General features: G+C 43.5%; 1 protein-coding gene across 5 annotated transcripts in view; it reads right to left on the bottom strand.

Annotated features, from left to right (window-relative positions):
* The window catches only part of LOC132399937 (rho GTPase-activating protein 39-like), a 204,067-nt gene that overhangs the window by 16,295 nt on the left and 171,891 nt on the right, over positions 1-15,881 (bottom strand). For all 5 annotated transcript variants that reach the window (XM_059980892.1, XM_059980896.1, XM_059980893.1 and 2 more), the window contains 4 exons: positions 10,142-10,691; positions 4,706-4,798; positions 3,382-3,455; positions 1,919-2,118 (listed from right to left, as the gene is read on the bottom strand). In XM_059980892.1, coding sequence (XP_059836875.1) covers positions 1,919-2,118; positions 3,382-3,455; positions 4,706-4,798; positions 10,142-10,691 — 917 coding nt within the window. The remainder of the gene's footprint in view (positions 1-1,918; positions 2,119-3,381; positions 3,456-4,705; positions 4,799-10,141; positions 10,692-15,881) is intronic.

A 15,881-nucleotide genomic window follows, 5' to 3' on the forward strand; every position in this document is an offset into this window, starting at 1 on the left:
GCAGTGCCTCAATCCAGGAGGTCCCTCACCATCCAGGACATTCCAGTTTCCCATTGCTACCATTACCAATGAGGTACAGCAGCCTGAAGAGCCAGACTCAGTGTTTTAGGAACAGTGCTCTCCACTCCGCCATCAGCTTTCTGAACGGTCCATGAACACTTCCTCACTATTCCTCTTCCACACTATTTATTTGTTTTTTCTTGTAACTTATAGTAATCTTTTTTTTGTCTTGTACAACTTGGCTATCACAAAGCAAATTTCATGACATCTGCCAATGATAATAAGCCCGATTGTGAGACATTACAACCAACTCAAAAATCCTAATCCAAAAGTGACCACCTTAAACACACCGCTCAAGACCCAGAATCCCTGTCAGGCTTGGACGTTACGACAGGAGGGGATGAGAATTACATTTCTGTGAAAGGAAGTTTCAGTTCTGGGTCTCTCAGCCCAATCTTTGGCTGAAATAGGTGGAAGGGCAAGTAGTTTTGAGGAAGTAGAGAGACTACAGAAGGACTTAGAAAAATTAGGAGAATTGGCAAAGAAATGGCAGATGGAATACAGTCCCGGGAAGTTTATGGTCTTGCACTGGTGAAAGAAATCAAAGGGTTGATTATTCTCTAAATGGAGAAAATGATACCAAAAATTGAGTTGCAAAGGGACTTGGGAATCATCATGCAGGATTCCCTAAAGATTAATTTGCAGGTTGAGTATGTGGTGAGGAAGGCAAATGCAATGTTAGCAATCATTTCAAGAGGACTAGAATATAAAAGCACTTAAGAGTACTGTGAGCAGGTTTGGGCCCCTCATCTTAGAAAAGATGTGCCGACACTGGAGAGGCTTCAAAGGAGGCTCACGAAAATGATTCTAGATTTGAACGGCTTGTTATATGAAGAGCATATGATGGTTCTGGACTTCAGAAGAATGAGTGGTGACATAATTGAAACCTATTGAATGGTGAAAGACCTTGAAGGAGTGGATGTGGAAAGCATGTTTCCTATGTTGGGAGGGTCTAGAACCAGAGGACACAGCCTCAAAATTGAGGGGTGTCCTTTGAGAATGGAGATGAGGAGGAATTTCTTTAGCCAGCATGGTAAATCTGTAGAATTCTTTGCCACAGGCAACTATGGAGATTGAGTCTTTAAATCAGAGGTTGATAGATTCTTATTTGGTCAGGGCATGATAGGGAGAAGGCAAGAGATTGGGGCTTAGAGGAAAAATGGATCAGCCATGATGAAATGGTGCAGCACACTAGATTGGCCAAAATGGCCTAAATCTGCTCCTATATCTTACTGTCTTATGGAAATGGGTGCGACTGAAGTTTTATTTTGTTCTCAGTATCCCAGATTTTGTCATCTTTGACTTTGGACACCATGGCAGCTTGGTAGCTTTGACTTTGGACACCATGGACACAGTGGTTAGCATGACACTATTACAGCTCGGGGAACTCCAGAGTTTGCAGTTCGATTCCAGTGCCGTCTGTAAGGAGTCTTCCCTGTGGAATGCTTGGGTTTTCCCCAGATACTCCAGTTTCCTCCAGAGTCCAAAGACGTACTGGGCAGGTTAACCAGTTATTATAAATTGTCCTGTGATTAGGCTAGGGTTAAATCGGTTGTTGGGGATTGCAGGGAACTTAAAGGGCCAGAAGGGCCTATTCCTCACTATATTTCAGATAAATAAGTAAACACAGCGTGTGCAAACATCTGCTTTGGATAAGCCACAACTTGACATCATGTGTCTCCCTTGTTGCCTTTCTATAGCTGAAGACACAAGTGTAGCTTTATGACATTTACCTGCAAAGGATCAAAATTTCAATAAATCAGTGGGCCATTTTCATTTAGATCCCTTCAGTGGGGGGGGGGGGGGGGGGGGAGAGAGTATTCCATGACATTATGCAACCACCCAAGCACAGACTTACCTGAAGATACCTTCAACCTGCGCACCACCCAATCCCAAAACTTTATTAGACAGATGGGTTTGAACCCAGGGCAGCTTCTTCTCCGGATAGCGCTCCCGTTGTCTTTCCATAATCTCTTCCAGGGAGCTGCCAAACATGGAGGGGGTCAGGATAGCGTTTTTTGCATGGTGGATTTCCTCAATGGTTGGTTTCCTCAGGCCCTGTCAGTTGCGAAAAAGTCCTTTCAGTCCAGCCAATACAGAACTCCATAACAATAAGCCCTTTTTCCTTTCTGTTCATGGATAACACCTCCACCCCACCCCAAGCACGATCATACATCAGAACACCCCTGCTGCTCAAGACAACCTTTTTTTCCACTAAGCATGGGCGAGACTAGAACGAGAGGTCATGGGTTAAGGGTGAAAGGTGAAATGCTTAAGGGGAACATGAGGGGAAACTTCTTCACTGAGACTGTGGCAAGGGTGTGGAAGGAGCTGCCAGCGGAGGTGGCGAATGCAGGGTCGATTTCAACATTCAAGAGAGGTTTAGATAAGTACATCGATAGGAGGGGTTGGAGGGCTATGGTCCAGGTGCAGGTCAATGGGAACAGACCAGATGGGCCAAAGGGTCTGCTTCTGTGTCATGATGCTCCAGAACTACTCTAAATCTCTTGCCTCATTCCCTGTCAATCTGATATGCCAGGACCTGTGCAGTATGGCAGGGTCTTTGCAAGAAATGGCTACACTAGGGGTGAGATGTTCCATGCAGTGTAACCACTATGTGAGATTCAACGTTCAAAGTAAATTTATTATCAAAGTATGTATACGTCACCATATACTACCTTGAGATTCATCTTCTTGTGGACATTTACAGGAAAATAATGAAATAAAGTAGAAATTATAAAAAAGGATACATAAAGACTGACAAATAATCAGAAGAGGACAGATGGTAGAATTAATTTTACAAAGTAAATAAATAACACTGAGAACATGAGCTGTAGAGACCGTGCAGTGAGTCTATAGACTGAGGAGTCTGCTCAGCACTGAGGTGAGTGAAGTTATTCATGCCGTTCAGGAGCCTGATAGTTGTAGGCTAATAACTGCTCCTGAACCTGCTGGTGTGGAACCAAAGGCTCCTGTACCACCTACCTGTTAGTAGCAGCAAGAAGAGAAGACTGGAACATGTCTGTATTTAGCAGGGATCATGAGGGAACACGAGATTGAAGATATCAAGCCAGTAAGATTTTTGAACATTAAAGGGAACCAGGTGGGAAACTGACCTTGAAGTACAGGGTTCTTACACCAGGAGGAATGATAGCCAATCTGCACATGGTAACTTCAGACAAATAAGCCTGAGATAAAGTGACGAGTTAATGAGCAGTAAAGTGACGCTGCAGGGATCAAACCAATACACATAGAAGACAACAGGCGTTGAGAAGGGGTGCAACAGGTGTCTCACACACACACACACACACACAATTGTACCTTTTTTCCTCCAGTCACAGCAACCTTCTGAAGCTTACGGTAACAATATTTTGCATACGTGCTGATAAGTAGATCTAAAGGAAAGAGAAGAGAAACAACAGCTGATTAAGATGTATTTTTAGCAGAAGGCTGATAATCTTGTACAGATCATAAGACACGGGAGCAGCAGAGGAGGGGAGAGGCTTAGACTTTTGCATAGTACTGTATGTCTTATGGTCCTAAGACTAACAATGCATCTAACATCCATTTAAAGGTAGCCTGTGGGACTAAGTACTAAAACTGCGCAAATTTCAATATCCAATGAAACAGTCAAGCTGCTATCAACTATCCTTACTTTGGATCGATGACTCAGTAATTACACCTTGACTCTGTAACAAAACTGGTAGAGTTACTACCTCACACCGCCAGTGGAACTAGGTGGATCCAAAGATGTGTGGTTGCTTGGTTAAAAGGCCTCTGTAAATTGTCTCTGGTGTATAAATGAGAAGTAGTATCTACGGGAAGGTAAATGGGAACACAGAGAAGATAAAGTGGTTTGGGCAGGATAAGGGAACTAATGGATGCTTGATGGATTCACATTCTTGAGCAGAAGGGCTCATTTCCATTATCTCTCTCTGCCTCTATGACCATTGCTTCACCCTTTATTTAGACTGCAGTAATTCAATCTAAGTGAGTGGCACAGTAATGTAGTGGTTAGCAGTAGCATGGTCCCAGGTTCAAGTCCTGTTGCTGCCTGTAAGGAGTTTGTACGTTCTCCCTGTGATCGCGTGGGTTTCCTCCGGGTGCTCCGGTTTCCTCCCACAGTCCAAAGACATACTGGTTGGCAAATTAATTGGTCATTGTAGGCTGGGATTAAATTGGGGGATTGCTGGGTGGGTGGTGCAGCTCAAAGGGCTGGATCACAATGAATAAATAAAAGATGACCCAGAGGATGGACAATTAAGGCATATAATGACCACTGTTCCCGCTGAGCTGCATGGATGTGTGGCCGCTCGGTGACTGAAATGCTCCTGTGCACACAGCCTCTGTTGCTGTGCAGCCAGAATAAAGACGAGAAAAAGTTTGCGAAACGTGTAAGATTTTCTTTCTTGTACTGCATTTCATTATACCCTTCAATGAATAAATTAAAACTGATTTTCATTCTAAATATTCATCGAATACAGGTTACACAAAAAAAAAATGTAAGGTGCGGTGCAGTTTTCAGGCTGTGTAAAAATTTCCTGCTCGACAGCAATGGTTGTAGGGAACGTTGAGCGTGGCAATGATGCACACTTTCTATGAATGAAGGAAGGAATGGTATGCACCAAGCCTACTCAAAATTTACCTTCTTCCTCCTCAATATTCTGTTTCCTCTTCTTCCTGGACTTTGAGAACTTCTTATTTTTCATTTCCAGTAGTTCGTTGATACGTTGGGTAACTGGAATTTAAAAATATATACAAAGCACAACATTAAAGTCGATTCAGATCAATATCACAAATTCATTTTGAAAAAGGCATCAAGGCACAGTGGTTACTTTTCCATTTAAATACATTAAATTCTTTAAATGCATTTGTTCCCAATCACGTTGTCACAAAGAAAGCTAATCATTCATATCTTTATTTTTCAAGAGAGATCACAGTTGCTGAAGCCTGGAGCAACAAAAAATCTGCTGGAAAACACTTCTAAAGTCTTTCCAGAACCAAAACCATCAATGTGGTTTTGATAAACCTTATCAACTAAAAAGTGTGGAAGGTTTCTGGGAAGTTGCATGCTGAAGATAGAGAGGCAGGGAGAAGGGTGCTAGGAGACACGGGTGGCAATTGGGGTTAAGCTTGAAGAAGGCAAGCATAGAGGCAGATGCATTAGGGCAGGGGTCTCAAATTTTTCTATACCATCCACCCCTTCTATTAACCAAAAGGGTCTGACACCCTAGGTCGGAACCCCTGCATGAGGGCATTTCAGAAACTCTTTAAGGTAGGCACATGGTTCCTTAAGGTTGTCATAGCCGGGGGTGGTGGGGGGGAAGCAGGGATAAGCTCCCACTATCTTTTACATGCTCCCAATGGCATGCACCTCAATTACCCTCTGACAACCAAGTTCAGCTCCTGGCCTTCACGTATGGCTTAGCTACAAAGCTTAGCATAACCATTTCTACTGACAAGAGACGGGGCAAAGATGGGTTACTGGCACCTTAAAACCAGTCGCTTTGGGGCAGACGGGGCTCGTCAGCTATGGTTGACAGCTCATGGAGGAGGAAGAGAACGCTGATCCGAAACTTACACTGCCTTGCAGTTATATCACGCATGGGGAAGGCTTTGGGAAAAATCTGTAGCTGGAGTCCTTAAGGCAGTCTTACATTCAATTCAACGCAGACTGGCAACTCTTGCAATGCTGCTGCTGCCAAACTGAATCAGTCTCTGCTGTTCCTTTGAATTCATCTGCTAGATGGAGTGGGCAAGCCTGCTGCAAGTCCACAGCTTGCTCTCCACATCGTACAGCCCTGGCATGCATACTGGCTCATGTATCACGTAGACAGCTAAGATGCAATATCCAAAGTCAACCCGACCTTAAAGACAGGTGAATGGAGGGCTATGTGAGAGGGAAGGGCTAGATTGATCTTAGAGTAGGTTAAAAGGACGGCACAACATCGTGGCCCTGTATTGAGCTGTAATGTTCTGTTGTCTATGTTCTTTAGAGAAATGCCAAGGTTGAAAATACTTCTGGATATGAGGAAGGGATATGGTGTGGAGCAGGAGGAGTTGCACAAAAGGACTTGGAGGTTGGAGGGCTGTGAAGCAAGGGTAATGGTTTTAAGTACAAGTGTCAAGGCAAAGCTGGGTAAGGTCATCATGCCTGAACAAGACATGGACACTGGGGCTTCACACTGTGTAGGGAGTAGAGGATTGGTGAAATAAGACAAGACACTTAAAAATTTGATCAATGTGAAAGGGTGTACAAATACAGTAGACAGAACAATATGGAGTAGTCCTAAACACTAGAGATTCTGTAGATGCTGGAAATCCAGAGCAATTCAGACGGAATGCTGGAGGCATGCACTCAGCAGGTCAGGCAGCATCTATGGAGAGGAATAAACAGAAGATCTAAACTTCTTTTGGGCAGTCCTCGTGAAAGGTCTTGGGCCAAAATGTTCCTCTCCATAGATGCTGCCTGACCTGCAGTTCCTCCAGCATTTTGAGTGCGTTGCTCTGAAGTACTGATAGATGAACAGGAACTATTCCTATTAGGTGAGAATAACAGACCCAAGTTCAAAGACAAAACTTAAAACCACAAACAAAATTCGGGAGAAACACGGGCCAGGCAACATCAGGATCTAAATGAACGGTCTCAATGCGGAACGTTGACTATCCACTTCCCTGCACAGATGCTGCCCGACCCGCTGAGTTCCTCCAGCAGATTGTTCGTTGCTCAAGATTCCACTACCAGCAGTCTCCTGCGTCTCCTAAATTGAGAATCGGATCTTTCATGAGTTGAGAAATACTTAAAACACACGGGAGATGGCAGAAAGTCAGACATCTCCTTCTCAATCAATTGCAGTTTTACACGTTTGATGGATAAATTGTTATCCAAGTTTATTAAATAACTCCAAGGTAGAAGAAAAGGAGTGGTGAGGCATCTTTGGAAGGAAGAAATTATTTTTATTTATCACATGTACATCGAAATGCAGTGAAGGTCATCATTTGCGTCAACGACCTGACATAGTCCAAGGACGTGTTGGAGGCAGCCTGCAAGTGTCTCCACACTTAATGGCACCACAACTTACTAACCCTAACCCGCAAGTCTTTAGAATGTGGGAGGGATCTCGAGTGCCCAGAGTAATCCCACACGGTCACATGGTGAACATACGACTCCTTACAGACAGCAGCAGGAATTGGACCCCAATCCACGTGAAGGATTTTACACACTGGATAAGATTTCTTTTTTTTTAAAAACCCAACAACACTATTACAGTACCAGTGACTTGGGTTCAATTCCTGCCACTGTCCACTGCATGTTGAGCTTGTACATCCTGCCCATTACTGCACAGGTTTCCACCAAGTGCTGCGGTTTCCTTCCACATTCCAAAGACGCACAAGTTGATAAGTAGTGGGTTTGCTATGTTGGCGTCGGAAGCACAGCGAAACTTGTGGGCTGCCCCCAGCACATCCTCAGAATGGGTTGGTCGTTGACGCAAATAATGCATTTCACTGTATGTTTCAATTTTTTTTTAATGTACATGTGACAAAGATCACCTTACTTTATTTAATAATCTTATAATTCATCAGGTAAACTCCTCTAATAGAAAACTCATGCAGACATGGGTTCTTGACTAGTAATGCCATTATAGGTTAGGGGGAGAAGGCAGGAGAATGGGATTGAGCTTGCAAAATTAACAAGTTTCACATCACACACCGGTGATAATAAACCTGATTCTGAATCTGAAATCAGCCTTGATCAAATGCTGCAGCAGACTCAATGGGCCAAATGGCCCAACTCTGCACTTGCGTCTTATAGCTTTATTTTAATGTAGAAAATGCAACAGATAAGTTGTACAATGCAAACGCCCACAAAATGCAACATGATAAATGACCAGATAATCTGCTTTCAGCATTGTTGGCTGAGGATGGTATATTGATCAAGACGCCGCTGTAAATGGCGGTAGAATGTGTAGATGAGTGTCAGAATTTGGGGAAGCTGAGGTGAATGAGAGGATGGGGAATGAAATAAGGATTGGTGTAGAATTAGTGTAACGAGGTACTTGACAATTAGTGTGGACAATGTGGGCTACAATCATGTCATGGAATAGTCTTTCATTCACCAACAGGGTAGAAGAAATTCAGCTTGATGGGGCATTTGAAAAATAGCACCTTTGATAGTGGTGCCAGAGAGGGGCTGAATGGCATTTCTACCCTGATTCAGGGTCACTCTTACAGCCTGTGCTGGGTCTGTTTCTCCATTCTGGCTCCCCTCTTAACCACCTCCCTTTGGTGCTCCTCCTTCTCTTTCTCCCATGGTCCACTCTCCCGTCAGATTCCTTCTTCTTCCTCCCCCACACCCCTCACCTGGTTTCACCTATCATCTGCCAGCTCCCCACCTTCTTATTCTATTTTCTTCCCCCTTTTCTTCGCATTCCCAATGAAGGGTCTTGGCCTGAAACGTCGGCTGTTTATTCCTCTCCATAGATGCCACCCGACCTGCTGAGTTCCTCCAACATTTTGTACGAGGTACAATAGATCTTAGGTAGGTGGGTTATGGCAACTATAAATGCCCCGAGCACTCTTACTGCTGAAGGGAGAATCCACCAGGTTTCTTCGTCACCACTTCATTCCAGTGACTTCTGCAGAAACATGGACGTGAGGACATGGGAGGGATCAGGCTTGTGAGAACCTTAACAAACAGCATTATGAGGCTTCAGTAGGGTGGGAATGAAGCCCAAAACTCGATCGAAAGTCCAATGGCCAAAGCCTGGAGACTGGAAACCTGTCCTGGATTTGGAGGGCTGATCGTGTGTGTGGGTAGGTGGGAGGGAGGTAGCAGAGGGGCTCGCTATACTATTATTGTTTGGTTGCTTGTTGTGTTCTGTGTTGTTCTGAACAGTGTGGGCAAGATATGTTGGCGCCAGAATGTGCAACGACACTTGCAAGCTGCCCACAGCACAGCCTTAGGTGTGTTGTTAATGTAAATGATTCAGTTCATGGTATGCTTCCATGAGATAAGTAAATCTGAATCTGTTCATGGCTCCTACTGCACAGTAAAAAGACGTGTCCTTGGAGGACGACATGAGAAAATTGAGAAGTGGAGGGAAGGATGGATAGATCTGAAACTCAAGAGTTTAGTATTATTAGAATCAGTTGTTTTTTCAATACATTTTATATAAGACTAAAGTACAGTTTTTTTTCCTGACACAATTTGTGTTTATCACCAACTTGTGTTTTTTACAGCATGTGGTGGTTCATCCCCAATTACTGGCAGAAGGCAGAATACCTTTTCATTTTATAATTGGCTAAGTATTAACCAATTACACATGCTATAATTGTTTAACTATATAAACTTTTGATTGAATTCTGTCCCTAAGGAATTTCTGTTAACTGGATTACAAAGATGATAGAATTTTCAAAACTGCCAGCCTTCCTTTGAATCGATTCAATCTCTGCTTTGCTTCTCAGCTCCTCACTTAAGTTTTAAATGCTCTGTACCTTTGTTTAAAAGTTAAAATAAATGACTGTGAAGAATCAAAGTTTTTCACTCCTAAAATAACCCAGGGATCGAAAATTACAAAGATATGACAGTATGTAAAAATAATGTTTTTGCATCTTAAAACTCCTCCATGAGGACAACTTTGTTGTTGGGTTTGGGGGCTTGTGTGGCTCAATGACCTGGAGAGTTATGTTGGCTGGAGTCAAGGCTTTATGTTTTGGCTGTTGGTAGGATCACCCATGCCAAACAGGTCAAAGGGTAGTGGCCAGAGAAAGAGTGGTCCACTGGTCCTCCAGGTTCAAGGGTTCAGCTCAGGGCTAACAACCCTGAGTGGTAAAACAAAATTATTATGAGGACAGCAAGGAAGAATCCTACATCTGTGTGCGACAATATGAGTGTGCCAGAGATGGAAGATGTTCATTGCTGCCCTAAATGGCAGTGGATGGGCAGTAGAGATCTTAAAAGTGCTGAATGAGGAATAAACACGCACTTTACATCATATCACACCCACTTTAAAACCACAATGAAGGCTCAACTCACATTATTGTCTATCAAAGAAAGATAATATATGAATAGTTCACGTACTTTTCACATCATTTGTAGGGTCAGTGTGCCGATAGATGTACCCCTCCAAGTAGGACTGAAACTTGGGCGAAGGAGAGAAGAAGGCCAAGCAGATGGCCATGAGTTCCCAGCCGGAGGCTAAGCTTTGGTAGCAGAGATTGTCCGTGGTCTGCCTGCACAGCTGGATGTAAAGTTCATCTCGAATGCCCTGCATGGTCCAGCACTTGGTGACGATCATGAGGGCAATCGGAAGCCTCTCCATCCGTGTCTGCCTGTCACCCATGTACATCTGCACAAACTTGAAGAGCTCACAGGCGTCTTTCTTGATGATCCGATCGCTGGTGACCAGCATGGGCTTCTTGATGGAGCCTCCAACCCAGGACAGCATGTTGGCGATGGACAGCCGGCGCCTGAAGATGCCCCGGGTGTGCATGTTCAGATGCTTGGCTGCCCAGTCTTCCATACTCTTCTCCGGAAGGGGCTTGCGCAAGGTGGTGTAAGGAAAATGATAGCCCACGTTGATAGTCTGTCCACCTGAGTTCAGTTTACGATTGCCGCCCACATTCTGGACCTAGAAGTGAGGGATAAAAATAAGTTAACTCTACTTTTGTTTGTAATGTGGAACATAATTGCATGCATCGGCATTTACAACAGAGACCAGAAGGTGGTAACCCTATGGAATTCATTTCCACAGATGGCTTTGGAGGCCAAGTCATTGGGTGTGTTTAAAGTAGAGGTTGAGAGGCTCTTGATCATAAAGGTGTGAAAGATTATGGGGAGATGGCAGGAGAATGTGGTTGAAAGGGAAAATAATATCAGCCATGATTGAGTGGAAGACTTGATAGGCTGAATGGCCATATTCTGCTCCTATGTTTTATGGTTTTATAGTCAAGGCTTCGTTACCCAAGCTGTTTATTCCATTCATTTGATGAGCAAGACTTTGATTCACAGCTGGAATGGAGGGACACTTAATTACCAATCTCAGCTCTGGCCCTCAATACCATTGTCCAGTGAAATGCACAGCAAGCTCACACACACTATAATATGCTAAGGACTAGATAATCTGTTTCCAGGGTTTGTTGGCTGAGAATTTAATACTGAGTTACTGATGTTACGGAGTTTACTAATACTCCCATATCCTGTGCTCACCACAGTTCAGATAACCGAGGAGTTACATCTCTTTCAGTCACCTTGAGATTTGCAAGATTCTGAATGGATGAGTGTTATGTACCCACGGAGCAAGGACAACGTAGTAAGAGACAGCTAGAGCAAAGAGAGAGAGCCCTCTGCTTGTAGGAGGTCCAAATGATTCACTGCGTGATCAGTGTGCTCTTGCCATATCCTCACACTCGATCCAATATGGTGCAGATGGGGGCCTGAAGGGGCTGAGCATTTAGGATGGAATGGGAAGAGGCTTCTTCCCTCAGGAGGGTTGCAAATCTTGGGATTTCTCCACCTTGCAAATTTGTGGGTGCTCAGCACGTTCAAAGCTAAAACAGGATCGTGTCAAACAGCAGCATAGTAGAGGGAATTTCTTCACTCAGAGGGTAGTGTATGGAACGAACTGCCAGTGGTGGATACGGGTTTGATTACAACATTTAAGAGAAGTTTGGATAAGTACACGGATGGGAGTGGTATGGAGGTCCATGGTCTGTGTGCAGATCGATGGAACCAAGCAGAGTAAGAGCTCGCATTCCACCCGAAATGATCAGCCCCTAACACCTTCATTCTCAACACCTATCAATGCAGAAACCTGTAAATCTCAAGGTGACAAAAATAGGCCCAAGAACCTGCTTCTATGCTGTACAGCTCTGATAATCTCAGGATTCTGATGGTCTTTCCGTGGTGACCTGGACTGTTTTAGACGACTAATACATTAGCTTTGATTGATGTTTGAATTAACTCTACCCAGCCAGGGTTCTGGGAAGAACTCTCTGAATAACCTTGGTGTGCTCCAAAGGTCAACTTGTTGGGCGCAGTCCTTCATTGATTCTGTTGAGTTCCTTGTATTTACTGTGATTGCCCGCAAGAAAGTGAATATCAAGGTTATATATGGTGACATATATATACTTTGAACTTTGAAATCTGATCTGAATTCTTTTCCTAATCAGCATCTGCTTTTCTCAGAAGACAGCACGTGTTTATATTTATTGAGATACTGCAATGAATGATAGGCCTTTCCGGCCCTTTGAGCTGTGCCACCAGCAATCCTCAATTTAATCCTAACCTAGTCATGGGACAGTTCACAATCACCAATTAACCTACTAATCGGTATGTCTTTGGACTGTGGGAGGAAACCAGAGCACGCGGGGGAAACCCATGTGGTCACAGGGAGAAATTACAAACTTCTTACAGGCAGAGGGAACAGTGGACCAGGCAAGGCAGTGGACCCCACCACTGCCACCTCACTCCTATTTGTCCAATATCCTGCCAATATTATTAAGCCTTACACCTATACAATGGTCACTTGAGAGAGATTCTCAAGTGGCTGGAGAAAAGTGGAGAGCAAAATGTTCACTGAATCAAAAATATTCTGGCTCCCCTCATTTTCGAATCCGGGAGATAAACCAGATCAGAAATGATCAGGCACTGAAATCTGCACCCGGTTCAACAAGTTACTAATCAAAATCCCACCTTTCCATTCATTCTCTTCAGTTTCCTTAAAATGCCAGCCAATTCCCCTTGAAAATTTACAGTCTTTTTTTTGACAGTTGGCACGATACAAACCCGGGCTGTGCCAGAACTCTTTACTGCAATGTTCCCTTGAACACTAATACCACGAGTTCAGTTCCTCTTTCTCCTACGCCAACCCCTCCCCAGGAGATACAAAATCAGTCGCTAAGATCAAAAACATTGCAATTAAGATACCACAAATTGGGCAGAGAGAGAGAAAAAAACATTAAGCTGCATTTCCTTTGCACTTAATTCAGTTTGTGCTGCTGCTGAAAACATAATTATGACAGAGATTTAGTTTTTAAAATTTACAACAAATTTTTCTCAGGAATTTACTCTAACTGCTCACCCATTAATTGCTGAAGTATCCCCCTGAGATGATAGCCTATTCAAACAGCTGGGAAAGCATTGATCTCTCTGGTTCTCATGCCTTGCTGGCCCCTCACTTAAATGCCTTAAGGACATTTCCCTGCAATTGGGAACTCTCCGAGGGAAGAACTACTGGGGTGAAGACCACCGAAGTTTATTTTTTAAAGTACTGTCTTAGTGACCCGTGCATGCTCAAAAATTCTTTACGTCCTGGCTTTTGAATCTCACTTTGTGCTATTTTTTTAGGGCTTTTACATAGCTTCAAATCTCTTGGGAAGTGAGGGGCAGGAATCAAATCGCACTGATTACTTGCAGTACCCATTCACCGTTCCTCTGTCCACCTGTCCCAGAGCATTAGGTAAAGTTGATCTCGAATCTGGCCAGGATGACAAGTTCTCTGGCTGAACTAGTGTCACAAGTCTGCATAATGCTGGCAGGTAGCTCATCCACAGAGCATTTCATCCTAACATTTAGGGTAATGACTGTCCGTGAAACTGGTGGATCCACACCTGCAGGTTCAGGAACAATTAATATTCTGCAACCATCAGGCTCCTGAACCACCGTGGATAACTTCACTGACTCCGACTCAACTCCCAACTGACTCCACAGCACAAACTCACTTTCATGAACTCCACAACTCATGTTCACAGGATTATACACATTTTTTATCTCCACAATAAAAATTGCACCACAGTAAGCGTAGCGGTTAGCACAACGCTACTACAGTTCAGGGCATTCCCAAGTTCGAGTTCAATTCCTGCGCCATTTTGTACACTGGAGTGAGTCTCTGTACATGCTCCCTGTGGAATGCGAGTTTTCTCCGGGTGCTCCGGTTTCCTCCCACAGTCAAAGACATGCCAAGTAGGTTAACTGTCCTGTGATGAAGTCAGGGTTAATAGTGCTTGTCGAGATTGCTGGGGTGGTGTGGCTCAAAAGGCCATAAGGGCCTCCTCGGTGCGGTATCACTAAATAAATAAAGTCTGTATTCTTTTGCACCCTGCTTGTTTGTCAGTCTTTGTTTGTGTTTAGATGTCATAAATGTTACTGTATTTCCTTACTGACTTGTTAATGCTGGCAAGAAAATGAATCTCAAGGTGACATGTACGCACTCTGATAATAACTTTACCTTTACTGAGAGTATTTAATGCTTAGATTAATTTGTGTAAACTGGCTGCTTCGTCAAGTCACTGTAACTGTGGAACAGTGGTGCCCAAAGATTTAGCTTGTATCCCGATGTTGGGTGCAGTCTTTGTGGAATATACGTTTCATACTCGGTGCTGTGAAGTTTCTCAAACATCCCATGTATGCAGTGGGTGGTTAATCAGTTCCTAAAAATGTTCCCTTAGTGTAGCTAAGTGGAAGAAATGTCAGAGTTGATCACATGTATGTTACAGACCATGTTAGAGATGGAACAAGATTCATGGGATTACTTCCAGTGATCTGGAATGGATCAAAAAGGACAAATGGCCTCTATGTTATAATGATGAGATAATGGCAAAAATAGATGGATAAGGGGCAAGAAAATACCTCAGTATAAGTAATGAAAGCCAGACACAAATAGAGCAGATCAGGATCTGGAATAGTTTGGGGAACACGGTTGCAAACCAAGTGCCAAGCAATCTCCCGATACTACACGTTGTCGAGAGAATGGTGCAGCAAGACCTGGAGATTTACCAAGAGTTCCAGAGAAGGATGGGTTAGTAAGGATTAGTGACTTGTGGGTTTGTTACTGAACCTTGGTGTTGAAAGCGTGACAATGCTTGCAGACTGTCCCCAGCACATCCTCAAATCATGTTGGTCATTGATGCAAACAAATCACACTTTACTGTATATTTTGATGTACAAGTGACAAATAAAGCTAGTCCAATCTTCAGAAAACATTGCTGCCTACTGGGCAGAAGGAGGTTCAAAATCTAAAGTAAATTTATTAACTAAGTACATATGTGTTACCATGTACAATCGTGAGATTAATTTTCTTGAGGGCATATTCAAGACGGGTGATGGGGTGGAGATGTGTTCCTACCAAAGGAGGTGTACCAAAGGACCTCCGCTAGCCTGCAGGTCACTCTTAAGCAAGGTGTTGCACCTGCTTAACACCACCCTCCCCGATCAGTCAGGTGAAGCAGTAGGAGCAGGTGGTGGTTGGTCGTATGAGCAGTTGGTGCAAATCACAAGTCCTGGTTATGTGACCACTGACGCCAGGCGGACAATCTCTGAAGAGTATCGATAACGACTGGGGTCACCCGTCTTGTAAAGACTCTGCCCAGAAGGCAACAATGGCAAACCACTTTTGCAGAAAAGCTTGCCATAAACAATCATGGTCATAGGTAGATCATGATCACCCATTATCATGTGACATGTCACATGATGATGATGATGACTTTCAATAAATCCAATAATCAGAACATAATAAATACTAAAAAGAGAAAAAGAAATAATAAATAGATAAATGAATATCAATGGAATATTTCTCACTAAATATCCATTAGTGAGACTTGGTCACAGGAGAGGCAGTACTGGCAATTCAGTATTCCAGGGTTCTGTCATTTTAGACATGACAGGGCAGGAGGGGTGGCATTACTAGTCCGGGAAAACGTCACAGAAGTGCTCCATCAGGACAGATTCAAGACTTCAATTAGTGAGGTGTTATGGGTGGAACTGTGAATTAAGAAACATATGACCAAATTAATGGGGATATATTACAAACCACTCAAAAGTC

Source organism: Hypanus sabinus, chromosome 9 (genome assembly GCF_030144855.1).
Source record: "Hypanus sabinus isolate sHypSab1 chromosome 9, sHypSab1.hap1, whole genome shotgun sequence".
NCBI classification, from domain to species: domain Eukaryota; kingdom Metazoa; phylum Chordata; class Chondrichthyes; order Myliobatiformes; family Dasyatidae; genus Hypanus; species Hypanus sabinus.